This window comes from Varanus komodoensis, unplaced genomic scaffold (assembly GCF_004798865.1).
Source record: "Varanus komodoensis strain SLA01 unplaced genomic scaffold, ASM479886v1 scaffold27, whole genome shotgun sequence".
Lineage (NCBI taxonomy): Eukaryota > Metazoa > Chordata > Lepidosauria > Squamata > Varanidae > Varanus > Varanus komodoensis.
In genome coordinates this window covers 12476858-12489298 of record NW_025335701.1, presented here as the reverse complement: position 1 = coordinate 12489298, position 12441 = coordinate 12476858, and the positions used below count along the sequence as shown (strand labels likewise).

Below are 12441 nucleotides of genomic sequence, written 5' to 3'. Positions count from 1 at the left end.
CAGTCCTGGTTTTCTTGCTCTGTCCTTGAGTTGTTCTCATTACCTGCACAGTGAAGCAGAGAGGCTGTTTATATGGTAACTCCTCACCAAATAATGAATAACAGATACTTGCTGCGTGACCGACCACTGCACTCAGATTGCAGCTGGATTAAATGCTGTTCCATGGTTTCTTGTTGTACAGTTTGGGGAGGAGGAATCGTAGAATCGTAGAATAGTAGAGCTGGAAGGGGCCAAGAAGGCCATCCCCCTGCTGTTGCAGGACACCAATTTATACCACTCAGAAGGCTGTCCAGTCTCTTTTTGAATATCTCTAGAGTGGGAGATCTCACAACAGTGAAGCTGTGTGAGGCAGCCTGGAACTGGGCTGCTGCAGCTTCCGTAGACCGGATGGCCAAAGCCTGCGCTTCCCATTCTGGGCTCTATTTTGTGACAGAACCCAGGTGTGTTTGTGAGAGATTAAATTTGCATCCTCTTTCCCAAAGCAGCCATTTAACCTCATAACAGCCCTGTGATGCAGGTCTGGCTGAGAAAGTGGCTTTGCCCAAATGAGTGGCATGACCGAGCAGGGATTTGAACTTCGTTTCCCATTTATAGGAACTAAAAAAATAAAGAGGCACTCTTCTCTGGATGCTGTGCCTCTGGGGTCTCCAACAAGGTGCCCATGAGCTTCAGTGCACCCACAAACACGGCTGTCAGCGTCTGCCAGTCTTCCTGCCTCTCCTGATTTTCATGTTATTTCTCAAGGTCTTAATTAAGATGCATGCATCAGTGGCAGGCTGGCTGGCTGCAAACCCAAGAGCTGCCCTCCAGCACCATCTTTAATTGGGTTCTCTCCAAGACACAGAGCGGTTCTGTGCTTTGGAGCTCAGCACCCCCCTCCCGGCACCTCGGCTTGTGGGCAGGCTGTTTAGCCTTGTTAGCCTTCTGGGAAATTAGGGTTACTGATTGACCGTGGCCCACCGTAGTAGCCACTTAATGAACTGAAGATGCCCATACTCAGACCTTCAGAGCTGTGTGGCTTCTGCACTAGGGAACCTGTGGAAACCCGTCAGGGGGCAGCCTTCATATTACTGGAAACTTGTATGCATGTTTGAATGTTCAGCTCTTTACAGCAAGCAGTGCGTTGTGCTTTCCACAGATATTTCAGGAGCCAAAGAGAGCTAACCAAGTGGAGCAGGTGCTGGGCGAATACGCCAAGTGGATCAAGGTAAGCAAGGGAGGACCGGCAGCCTGCCAAGCTCCTGGGAAAGGAGCAGAGCAGAGCCACCATCCCGTGGCTTGGCTCCAGATGTGCGGCTCCTCACCACTCCCCGTGGGCTTTCTTTCATGCAGCGCTGCAGCCACACAGGAGGTCCCACAACGGGAGCAGTGCTGTTTTCCGTAGTTGGTGGGAAGATGAGCGAAGGAATCAATTTTTCCGATGACCTGGGAAGGTAACTGATTGACAGATCAGGAGGTGTGCAATTCTAATGCCATCCACTTCATTGAAGTTACGCAGCTTCAATTTTTTTTTTTTTTACCCTAGCGGGGGGTCACAAAGATGTGGAGTAATGGGAAACGTACAGCCTGAAGAGCTGTGGACCCTGGATGCAGGGAAGGATGCCTTCTTTGCTGAGCCTTAAGCCAACCCTTAGTGGTCCCCACAGCTGCTAAGACAGCATGTGCATCTTAAATTGAAAGGGTTTCTTGTGGTTTGAAGGTGGCCAGAATTGATCTGGAAAGAGGCGCTGGGTTTGTACTGCAGGGGTGCAGCATAGAATCATAGACTAGCAGAGCTGGAAGAGTCCAGAGGACCACCAGGTCCAACCTCCAGCTCAGTGCAGGACTCCAAGTTAAAGCATCCCTCTCAGATGGCTGTCCAGTTGCATCTTGAGTGCCTCTAGTGCAGCAGAGCATCTTTCCCCTGGCCATCGGTCACTTGGCAGTTTCCTGGCTTTTGTGCATTTTTCCCTGTGTAAAAGATTGAACTGTTTCCTCTGAAGCCTAGATACTGGCAGCAAACGCTAGTTAGCATATGCTCATCTTTTGCCCCTTTTCGCCTTTGCCCCACTCACACAAATCCAGCCCACAATGGTTTTGCTTTCCCCAAAGAGGATTTGGCCCTTCAGCTGAAAGCTTCTGCCACACATTCAGGGGACAATTAATGCGCTGGATAACAATCTCTGCCTCTCCCCAACATCACATATACACATGGAGTTGGCTTCCCAAATTCCTTTTAAGTTTTGTTTGGATTTCTCCTGATTATCCTGTGCTCCTGATTCCTGGAGGGAGGTATATAGGCCTGCTTCTAATGTGCCTGAGTGAGACACAAGCCTAGTAATACACCTGAGGATGGAAACATGTCTAAGTTGGACATCCTAATGTGCATTTATAAAAGCATATGAAATACCTGCGGGTGGCATAGCTTTTTGATCTCTTTTCCTCCCCTCCCCAGGTGTGTGATTATGGTGGGCATGCCTTACCCCAACATCAAATCTCCAGAACTTCAGGAGAAAATGGCTTACCTTGACAGGACAATGGTAATTATATTTTCACCCTCCTAAGGCTGGCTTCTGTTCACGCTGCATTGTGCTTGTGCTTTGCGAGGGCACAATTCAGTGATAAAGATTGCTCTCTCCAGAGCCTGGGCCTGTTTTGTTGTTCTGGGTAAAGATCTATCCCCAGTAACCACCCAAATTATAAAATCAAACTTGTGCCCTTTAACTGGAAAGTATTTCACAGTGGTGCTTCACTCGCCTTTGTAAGTGGGAGAAGTGGTGTTCTCCATATTCTTATGGGAGAACAACTTGATGCTAGAAAGAGGCTGTCCCAAGCAGGATCCAGGCTTTGAGAGGTAACAGTTACTGAGTAATCTAGGTACTGAGAGGGGGTTCGTGGAATGTGGAACTTTGCAGGTGGCTTGTGAAGTAAACAGTCTATTCAAGGATAGGATTCAGCACTACTTGAGTCTGCCAGTTCAGCCATTCCAGAGGCGTGTGCATTGTGGGGAGCGCCCCTCGGTGCAGTTGCTGCAGCTGCCCCCACTGTTTTGGACTGCACTTCCAGCATTCCTGACCACTGGCCATGTTTACTATACAAGGGCACCAGGCTGGGGCTGGCTGGCTTAAAGGGCAGGTTGACCAGCTAGTGGGAAACTGAAACTTCAAACGTGACTTAATCATTCACCCCCTCCTGCTGTCTTGCCCTCTCTCCTCCAGCCAAAAACAGCAGACCAAGCCCCAGCCAGGCAGCTCATTGAGAACTTGTGCATGAAAGCCGTCAACCAGTCCATAGGTAAGGATGCAGCCGGGGAAAGGGCTTGGACGCTCTTCATATGGAGGTAACTCTTGTTGCTCAGCAGGGCAGCTCCTGTGCAACCAGCAGCACGAGGCTGGGCTGGGCGCGGCTATCGCTGAACCCAGCCTCCCCACGCAGCTGGTTGAACTGACAGACTCGAGCAAACGACACTGTCCATTGCCAGCTGCCCACCCCACTCCAGACAACCGGGCAAAGCAGCAGCTTGCAAGAAGCAGTTGGTTCTTCCAGGCTGTTGCTTTCGCGCCCAGTAAAATTCTTCTCAGGGTTTCTGTAGGGGTCTTCTCAGAACAGCCTTCATCAACTGGTGCCCTCCAGATGTATTAGGACTACAACTCCCATCTTCCCGAGCCTCAAGAGCTGTATGTCCAGCCAGTCTGGATAGGGGGCAGATTGGGAAATGGCTGCTTAACACCAGGGGAAAGAAAGGATTAAGTAGACTGCAGCCTTCGCTGACAGCTCCACGTTCAGACCCTCCTGTGACTGGATAATCAGGTGAGGAGATGCACTGCCAGAGACAATATTGGACTACTTTGGCGTAGGGAAAAGACGGCTCTCCCGATTGCGTTGAACTGCAGTTCCCATCAGCCCTAGCCAGCAGGGTTATCGGTGAGGAATGATGGGAGTTGCAGTCCAGAAACATCTAGCAGGCCAGCCACGCCCTGTGAACTGACTTGCATCGAGTCTTAATCTCTCTTGGGTCCCATTCTACTTAATGGATCTGTTCTAAGTAGGAACAACTTTGGTTAAACCTGTTCTCTGAAATTGTATTGAAGACTGAACAATAGAACAAAAGCCTGTAGGGTCACTGCTCCCCAGTTTTGGAAAGAGAAATTTCAGGTGCCTCAGTAGTAGCAAAGTGTGAGGACCACACTGGAAGATAAGACGTGGAAGTAGTTAAACTACACTGTAAGAGTCCTGCTGTCACCCAGCTCAGATTAATTGGCATGCTGCTGCATAGCCTTATGTCTTGGATACCATTAGGACGTGAAATGCATTCGAGTGTTGGGTCCCCCTTTTTCAGGAAGAGCAATCCGGCATCAAAAGGACTTTGCCAGCATTGTGCTCTTAGATCACAGGTATGCCCGTCAAGCTATTTTCAACAAGCTTCCGCAGTGGATCAAAAGCAGAACCCAGGTCAAGCCTGGTTTTGGGCCAGCTTTTGCAGCACTCAGAAAGGTGAGTCCCAAGCCAGTCTCTGCTTTGTCCAATTTCAGACACATTTTGTGGAATGTTAACAATGCCAGAGGACTGATCACATACTGTGGCTGTTTCCTGCTGTCAAATTATGCCCCAACTTCCGAGTTCAGCCACTCCACGCTTGACGCAGCACCTACTTTTTTTCCCTCACAGTTCCACTTGGAGAAGAAATCGAGTAGTGAGTCCATAACTTCATGATGGACAGATGCAAGCTCTCCTGTCCCTCTTTTGGAAATAAATGCCTTCAGCAAGGATGACTGTGCTACATTTTTCTTTTGTTGCTTAATGAAAATACTGTGTATGGATTTCTTCTTCGACTAAGTAAAGTACTTTTCAAAAGCTTTGCTTGGGGAGCCTTATGCAACTAATTTAGGAGTAAATTAGACCTGAGCCACAGAATGGGGAGGAAGTGCTTTCTTCTTTTTAGGCCAGACGGAGCTGCTCTGTTCTCCAGGGCAGCTTGGAACAGCTCCAGAAAAGCTATGCGATGCTGGCTGCTCATTATCTCCTTTGCCCCTACTTTTTGCGTCAGTGATAGTTCTTGATCTTGCTCTGTCTTCCATTGAGTCTTGCTCACAATTCAAGGCAGGCACTTAGCTCCATCACTGGCTGAGGAAGACAACTGCTTGAGCTTGTTAGCAGTTATTTCTTCTTGTGGATGCTTATCTGAACATTCAGGAAAAGCTCCTGTTGTCAGAACACCACGAGGCTGTTACACTAGGCCATCAAGACGAGCGTCAGGATCAGGGGGCAGTGCAGAGAAGAGCCCGTGAAGCATTTTTTCCATTTGATTCTTCATTAGCCTCAGAATGAAACAAAGCAGACAAGGACAAACCCCAGAACTGAAATGCATAAACTATGTGTCAGAAGAAGAAAAAGGACGGACGAGTTAAGGCAGCCTCCCTTTAGTAAAGCGCTCACTCCCTACTATTGCCATCTTTATCTACGTGCAAGCAAGGGTTGTCCAGAAGTGCTTCAGGAACCACCAGTACTGTGGGGGGGGGGGCACATTGCATTCATTTTAAAAGAGCCATGCCCCCCCNGAGCCAGTTTTGGAGCCGATTTTTCCTCGGTGGTTATTTTTGCAGCTTCTCATGTCATTCTGTCTGGGGTGAAAATCTTCAGCCGTCGCTGAAACAAAACTTGTCCGACTGAAAAACAGGACCGTATCTAAAATTTGAATGGGAGCTGCTCTGTCGGTCCATCCGATGTGTGCCACTGTATCTCTAGAAATTAGTATTGAATCATGGTGTGAGGTTTTCTGGTGAGTCCTAAAATGAGCTATGAACTTGCTCACCTTGGAGCCACCCAGAAAAACAAAGGCCCACGTAGGACGTAAGGATGTGGTCTGAGCTGGTGTAACTAGAGCTTCACTGGAAAGGCCGAGCTTCATGAGATTAGAGGGCCGTGCCCTTGGCATCAGGTTCTGTCATTCTCAGGGATGTCCTGCCTTTGCCCCTATATCTGAGAGCCACTGCACGAACCGTCACTGAGCCTGCAGAGTTGTATACCTTCACACTGTGAGCTTGGGTGGCCTTTGGCAGACGTGGGGCAGGGGTGACTCCTCCGAACAAATTGTAAATTCAATGTTGCTGAACATTTCCTTTTCAAATAAGCTTTTATTTATTGAACTTGTAATATATCTTTGGGGCTGGATGGCCCCTTGTTAGTTAATGTCACCTCGTGATTTAAGACTCATCCCCCTGCTGTAAAGTGCGGATTCCCTGTGTGCTACGCTTTGCTGATTCTGAACCCCTCCTCATTTTCCTGCTCTCACCTGCCGGGCTCCTATTGTGTTGACTTTGCCGCATCAGCTCTGTGACATGTTCTAGGAAGGGGCCTTCCTGCCCTTCCCTTTCGTTGCCCACTGCAGCCCACCCTGTGGACTACGCAACACAGGCCCGGTGTCACGAGTCAGCTTTTATGCCCTGCCCCATTACTAGCGCTTTACAACAAGGACTGATGAAATGGCAAAGCATCCAGCCGTGCACAATAAAATCACACTTAAAAGCAATGATACATTAAAATGGTGGGAGAAAAACAGAATGAAATACCAGAGCAAAGGTTGGGGACCAACAAGACAAGCCCTGCATTGAGTGTGCAAATGCATCTGCAGCGCTGTTGCAGAAAGCGGGGGATACTGAGTGGAAGGCGTGTCTTCTCAATAGCTATTGGACCTTGAAGCCTCTAAAAAGGCTACTATTTTATTATTGATCACCATTAGGAGAGGTGCAGAACTTTTGCAGACACAGGCTCGTGTATACTCCATGTGTACCATGCCTTTTCCTCTTGTAAGGAACTCAAGGTGGTTGGCGCAATGCTTGGCCCAATTTGATGCTCACAACAACAACCCTGCGGGGTAGGACAGGTCAAGACTCTGTGCCTGGCCCAATGTCAGTTGGTGAGCTGCATGGCCAGGCAGGCAGTAGAAGCCGGATCGCCACAGCTCCGGCCCCAGCCTGGCACGCGGAATCGCTGCCCTCGCTGGCTGGGGGAGGCTCACCCGGTCCCCGCACTCAGAAGCCTCGTCCAGCCAGTGCAAGGCTCCCGAGCGAGCGGGGAAGCCGAGTCCGGCGGAGGCGATTGGGGCAGTCAAGGGCCCGATCCGCGGGGATGGCACCCCAGGCTGCTCCTCTGGATCAGGACCGGGGGGATGGCGGGGGGGCATTCCTGGGCAGGCCACCAGACCTGGCCCAGCAGGGGGCACTGGGGGCAGGAGGGGCAGAGCGGGCGGGGTCCCGAGGTGGGGAAGCAGCAAGCGAGGCGCTGCCAAGCCCGCTGTGCACCCCTGATTGCACGGGCCGGGTCAGGTGGCACGGGAGAAACGTTCCGCCTGCGAGCAGCACGTCGACACTGCCAAGCGGACGGACCTTCCGGGGAAGAAGGTGAGGAAAGGACCGTGCCTCCCCTTATGGCGGCCATCTTAGGAGAGGCAAGGAAGTGCCTCATGCTCGGGAGGGGAGGGAGGGAAGTGACGACACAGGCGCCATCTTGTTCATGGCTCCATTACAGGGAGTGCAGCCCTCCGCCATTTTAGTAGTGGCCGGCCTTGCAGAGGCGTTCCATAGACGTACGAAGGGGAAGAGGTGCCGCTCCTGCACTGTGCACCTGGCCCCAGAACGCGATCTCCTTCTGCTCGGCGTCTACTCGAAGTAGGGATTAGATTCTCCAGGCTTGGACACGCAGCTGCCCTACCTCGCAGGGCTGTTGTGAGGATAGAACGGGGAGAATGGGAATTGTGGGCGCTGCCTTGGAGTTAGGATTATCTCCAAGATCATTTTCATGTATGCTATTCAAGGGACTGAAGAGCTGAAAGTATTTTGTGGGAAGGGCTAGCCCTGATGCCCCTGGGTGCCTGCCTTCTCCACCCTCGGCTCTCATTCTTCTTTTCTCATTTCCTTCTCCTCTACCATGACAAACCGCTCAGAAGACAGGATGTCTCACGAGAGAAAAGGCTGGTGAAAGCCTTTTTTTTTAAATAAGTTTTATTATTATTATTTTCTACAAGCTAAAAAAAGTAAAAATCTAAAAACATTAATCATCAGAGACATCAGAACTACAGGGTCATTCCCCCATTTTTTTATAGCAATCCATAGACATATTCAAATCTACGCATAGTCCCGTTTCTCTAGCCAATAATAAAAAGAGTTCCAGTTTGACAGAAGTATGTATCCTCTTTCTCCTTCAGAGACAAGTCAGCCTGTCCATTTCAGCGCAGTTCAGGATCTTTTTAAAAATCAGTTCATCAGAAGGTGGTTCTTCACTCCTCCAATGTTGGGTAAATACAATCCTTGCCGCAGTAATTACTACACGTACATCAAATACGTTGCCTGTTTGTCAACATCATCAGACACAATGCCTAATAAAAAGACTTCAGGTTTAAATATTAAAGATTTTTGTAACATTTCCTCAAGCCATTTATGTAGTTTAGCCCAATAGTTTTTTGCCTTATGACAAGTCCACCACATGGAATAAAAAGTACCAGGTTTATGTTTGCATTTCCAGTGAAAACCTTCAGGCCACAATTCTCGGCAGTGGCCACAGGAGGGCACTCCAGGCGCGCCGCTGATGTCTAAAATGGGGCTCTCGGGCGCAGGAGGCCGCAATTCTTGGCAGTGGCCACAGGAGGGCACTCCAGGCGCGCCGCTGACTCCTCCGTTGCTGAGCGTAGAGCCACACCGGGCACCCCAGGCTGCACGAAGCCCTCCCCACGCACGGGCTGCGCGCTGCCACCGCCCACCCCCTTCTTGGAAGATCAGCGACAGAGCCCTTTCGCCCCTCCTGGGAAACGAGCTGGGTCTGGGACTGGGCCTGCAGCGGCACTTTGTGGATGCCGCAATGCAATCTGGCTCTTCACCTACATAGCTCTAGACATGCGCCTGCGCGGAAACAGGCCACTCCCAATATGGCTGAAGGGCGAGGCCCCTCTCTGAGTCAGACACTACCAACATGGCGAAGGCCGAATATCCGTCACTTTTCCGCGCCGCAGGCGCCTCTGTTTTGATATCACGCCCAGCATGGCTGCCTGAAGGCGACGTGAGGCTTCCTGCCGCCCTTCCTGCTCTCCTGCCATGGCCGCCCGAGGGAAGGGAAGGGAAGGGAAGGGGGGGTGGCGGGGCGGGAAGGGCTGCTCCTCCCTCCTGTTTGCGAAGACGGGGGCGGGGGGTTCCGCTGCCCCCCCCCGCGTCTCTCGCTCCCCCCCCCACCCCCATGCACCAGGAATCAGACGCAAGGCTCGATGCCCGTTGAGGCAGTGCATGGCCTTTCCTAGAGGAATTGATAGGGGATCGAGCCCCGTTTGAAGGCCAGAATGCCAGATTCCAAGCGATGTGAGGCTTCTTGCTACCCATCCTGCCTCTCTTGCCATGGCCGCCCGAGGGAAGGCGAGGGAAGGCAGGACGGCGTGGCGGGAAGGGCTGCTCCTCCCCCATTTGGGAAGACAGGGGCGAGGGGTTCCGTGGGGGCCACATCGGCACTGCCAAGCGGATGGACCTTCCGGGGAAGAAGGGCAGAAAAGGACCATGCCTCCCCTTCTGGCGGCCATCTTGGGAGAGGCAAGGAAGTGCCTCACGCTCGGGCAGGGAGGGAGGGAAGTGACGACACAGGTGCCAGCTTGGTCGTGTCAGAAAGTGCGAACCTCCGTAGGAAATGGGTACTGGGGAAAATAGACAAAAAGGTATACCAGGAAGAGGAGGCCCATTGCAGAAGGATTCTTCTCAAGGCTAAGGCTGATTTCGAGCTGAGATTTGCCAAGAATATCAAGAGCAACAAAAAGGGCTTCTTTCAGCATGTGAATAAGAAGAGGAAGGGGAGACAAGTGGTGGGACCACTAAATAAGGAGGAAGGAGATCCAGTGACTGATATGAGGGAACAGGCACAGAAGCTAAATGACTATTTTGCCTCTGTGTTCTCCGCAAAGCAGGACGGGAGAGATCTACATAGGAGATTTGATGAGGGGCTCCTCAGAGCATTGGAGATTGACGGGTTACACCCCAGAGTTGGGAGGGGTTGTCTCACGCCCGCTGGCCTCCATTTTTGAGACCTCGTGGAGAATGGGTGAAGTTCCAGAGGACTGGAGGGTGGCATCAGTGCTCCCAATTTTCAAAAAGGGTAGTAGAAGGGACCTGGGGAATTACAGACCTGTTAGCCTTACGTCCATTGTAGGAAAAACAATGGAAAGGCTCATAATAGCGAGAGATCTAGTGATGCTAGACAGGGAAGGGAGGCTGGCAGCCACACAACATGGCTTCTGCAAAAACAGGTGCTGCCAGACAAACCTTGTGGAATTCTATGACAAGGTTTTGAGGTGGCTAGATGGGATGCAGTGGATGTGGTTTACCTGGATCCTTTTTCAATATTACAAACCTTTACATAATACATTTCTAGTATTATGAAAAATTTTCTGTATTGGAGAGAGAGCAGTCCTTGCAGATTGCACGTTTGTGGAGGTCTCCATTATTTTTGGGAGGAACCCTGGGAATGGGCAAAATGAATAGAGGTGAGCAAACATGCACATTTGTGTCATTATCTGGAAAAAGAGTTGGAATGGCTAGTTCTGAACATCCGCTCTTGTTTTGATCAGAATTCATGTTGGAAAGCTTACTTAACATGCCCTCTTTATGACACTTTTAGCCGTAATAAGGATCAGATCTTCCTTTGGCCAGCGTGCCCAAGAAACGGACACCATCGAAATCATCTGTTTGCCATCTCAAGGATGATCACTGAGAGATAATTTCCCGTGTGAAATTTCCAGTGTGAAAATACAGAAAAGAACACAGGAGTATGTACATTTTCCATCTTTCTTTTCATGCAAACGGTGGCTTGATGGCTTGAAGGCTGACCTTCAAGCCCACCTCAGGCAAAAGCCACCTGAGAAAATCCTTCCCTTCCATTCTCAGTCTCCACGCATTTTTACCAGTTTTGTTGTTATAGTTTCCTTTTTGATGGGGGACAATCCATCTGAGTTAAATTTAGGAGCGCACTGTTGGGGTAGAGGCTGATGTTCTTCCTTTGTTTTCACCCATGAAGTAGACGGTCAGCATCAGAAGTCCCCAAGAAGAGTCTCACATGAAGGCTACATTACTTGGTTGCAGCTAGGGTTTATTGCTCCAGGATTCTGAAAACAATGAATGTGCAGTCGATATCCCACAGCATTCGTCAGAAAAATTGTGAACATCAGATAGCGATCGACAACGTGTTCTCTGCTGGAAATTGAGAGCGAAAGACTGATCCATGCAAAGTAAGTTTCTTATCTGCTGTTGCCAAAGACCTTGGCAACAGAATTGTCTCTGCTGACGCAGCCCATGTGAACAGAATTCTCCCTAACATCTCCCTTAAACCTTTCCAGTTGACATTTCCGACGTAGCATCCTGTTTGTGAGAGGCTCGGGTGAGGATGGGTTCCGTGGTGCACCTGCTGAAGCTGCCTTGCACCATGTCCTGGGTTGTAGAAGGTGGTCACCCCTCCAGATACAGAAACAGCAATGCCAGAATCCTCTAGATTACTTGGGTGCGGTCACACACATGTGCAGACAGGAAGATGGCCTACAACTCCCACTGTTCTGCTGCCAGCAATGGAATTGTGTGGCTAAACATACATAGTCTTCCAATCCAATTCATTTTCTCCCCCTTTCGTGAACCTGCTCCACCACTGTCCAGCCTGTGATTTTGATTAACCCATCCTGATGACTACTGGAATATTAACCACCCCTCTTATGTTTTGACCTTTCAGGGAGATGCTGGCGGTCCTGTCATTCGTGGGGCCAATGCCAGGATGGAGCTGCATGGGACTATAAGCTGGGCTGCTGGCTGTGCTGAGGAGAAACCAGGAGTCTACAAGGGGGCGCAAAGTACCTCCCACTGATCGGATAACACATGAACGGAGCCCATTTTGGGAGCCACTGCCCTCCTAAACAAACACTGGCAGTTTGTTTGCAGCGTATTTGCAGACTAGTGGAAATTGAGCACAATAATGTCATGGTGTGAATCCTGTTTTGGAGCTGATTTTTCCTCAGCGGTTATTTTTCAGTTTCCCATCCAGATTGTGTAACGAATGTTATTTTGTGTGAGGTAGAAATCTTCAACCATCACTATGAACCAAGCTTGTCTCACTGAAAAACAGGACAATCTCTAGACCCCTGCAAGTCCCTTGGGCTGCAAGATCAAACCAGTGCCTTAGAGGAGATCCACCCCGACTGCTCTTTAGAAGGCCAGATACTTAAGATCAAACTCATACTTCATCTACCAAATGAGAAGAAAGGACTCGCTGGAGAAGACCCTAATGCTGGGAGCAACTGACGGCAAAAGAAGAAGGGGGCGGCAGAGAATGAGGTGGCTAGATGGAGTCATTGTCTTAAGCATACGATTTTTCTATGCGTGGATGGTATAAAGTGCTTGTCAGAGCAGTGCAGGTAACACTGACATTAAATTGAAAACGCATGAAGTTCAT

The 12441-nt window shown here is 50.1% G+C and overlaps 1 protein-coding gene and 2 long non-coding RNA genes across 5 annotated transcripts in view; all 3 read left to right on the top strand.

The window, feature by feature from the left end:
• DDX11 (DEAD/H-box helicase 11) overlaps positions 1 to 4836 on the top strand; it is a 33606-nt gene extending 28770 nt beyond the window's left edge. Inside the window, exons 22-27 of the mRNA XM_044434154.1 lie at positions 1139 to 1207; positions 1333 to 1433; positions 2435 to 2519; positions 3198 to 3273; positions 4319 to 4473; positions 4648 to 4836. Coding sequence (XP_044290089.1) covers positions 1139 to 1207; positions 1333 to 1433; positions 2435 to 2519; positions 3198 to 3273; positions 4319 to 4473; positions 4648 to 4692 — 531 coding nt within the window. The 3' untranslated portion in view covers positions 4693 to 4836. The remainder of the gene's footprint in view (positions 1 to 1138; positions 1208 to 1332; positions 1434 to 2434; positions 2520 to 3197; positions 3274 to 4318; positions 4474 to 4647) is intronic.
• Positions 4837 to 5543: 707 nt separating this feature from the next.
• On the top strand, positions 5544 to 7970 carry LOC123025441. Its single transcript, XR_006415121.1, has 2 exons — positions 5544 to 6220; positions 7681 to 7970. It is a non-coding gene; the product is annotated as an uncharacterized LOC123025441 (long non-coding RNA).
• A 1246-nt stretch (positions 7971 to 9216) lies between these two features.
• LOC123025365 lies at positions 9217 to 12440 on the top strand. 3 transcript variants are annotated; one of them, XR_006415107.1, is made up of 4 exons: positions 9217 to 9670; positions 10627 to 10774; positions 11023 to 11233; positions 11725 to 12440. It is a non-coding gene; the product is annotated as an uncharacterized LOC123025365 (long non-coding RNA). The 3 variants fall into 3 exon arrangements; XR_006415106.1 differs by lacking the exon at positions 9217 to 9670 and adding an exon at positions 10254 to 10492; XR_006415105.1 differs by lacking the exon at positions 9217 to 9670 and having other exon boundaries at positions 10255 to 10774.
• The last annotated feature ends 1 nt before the right edge of the window (position 12441 follows it).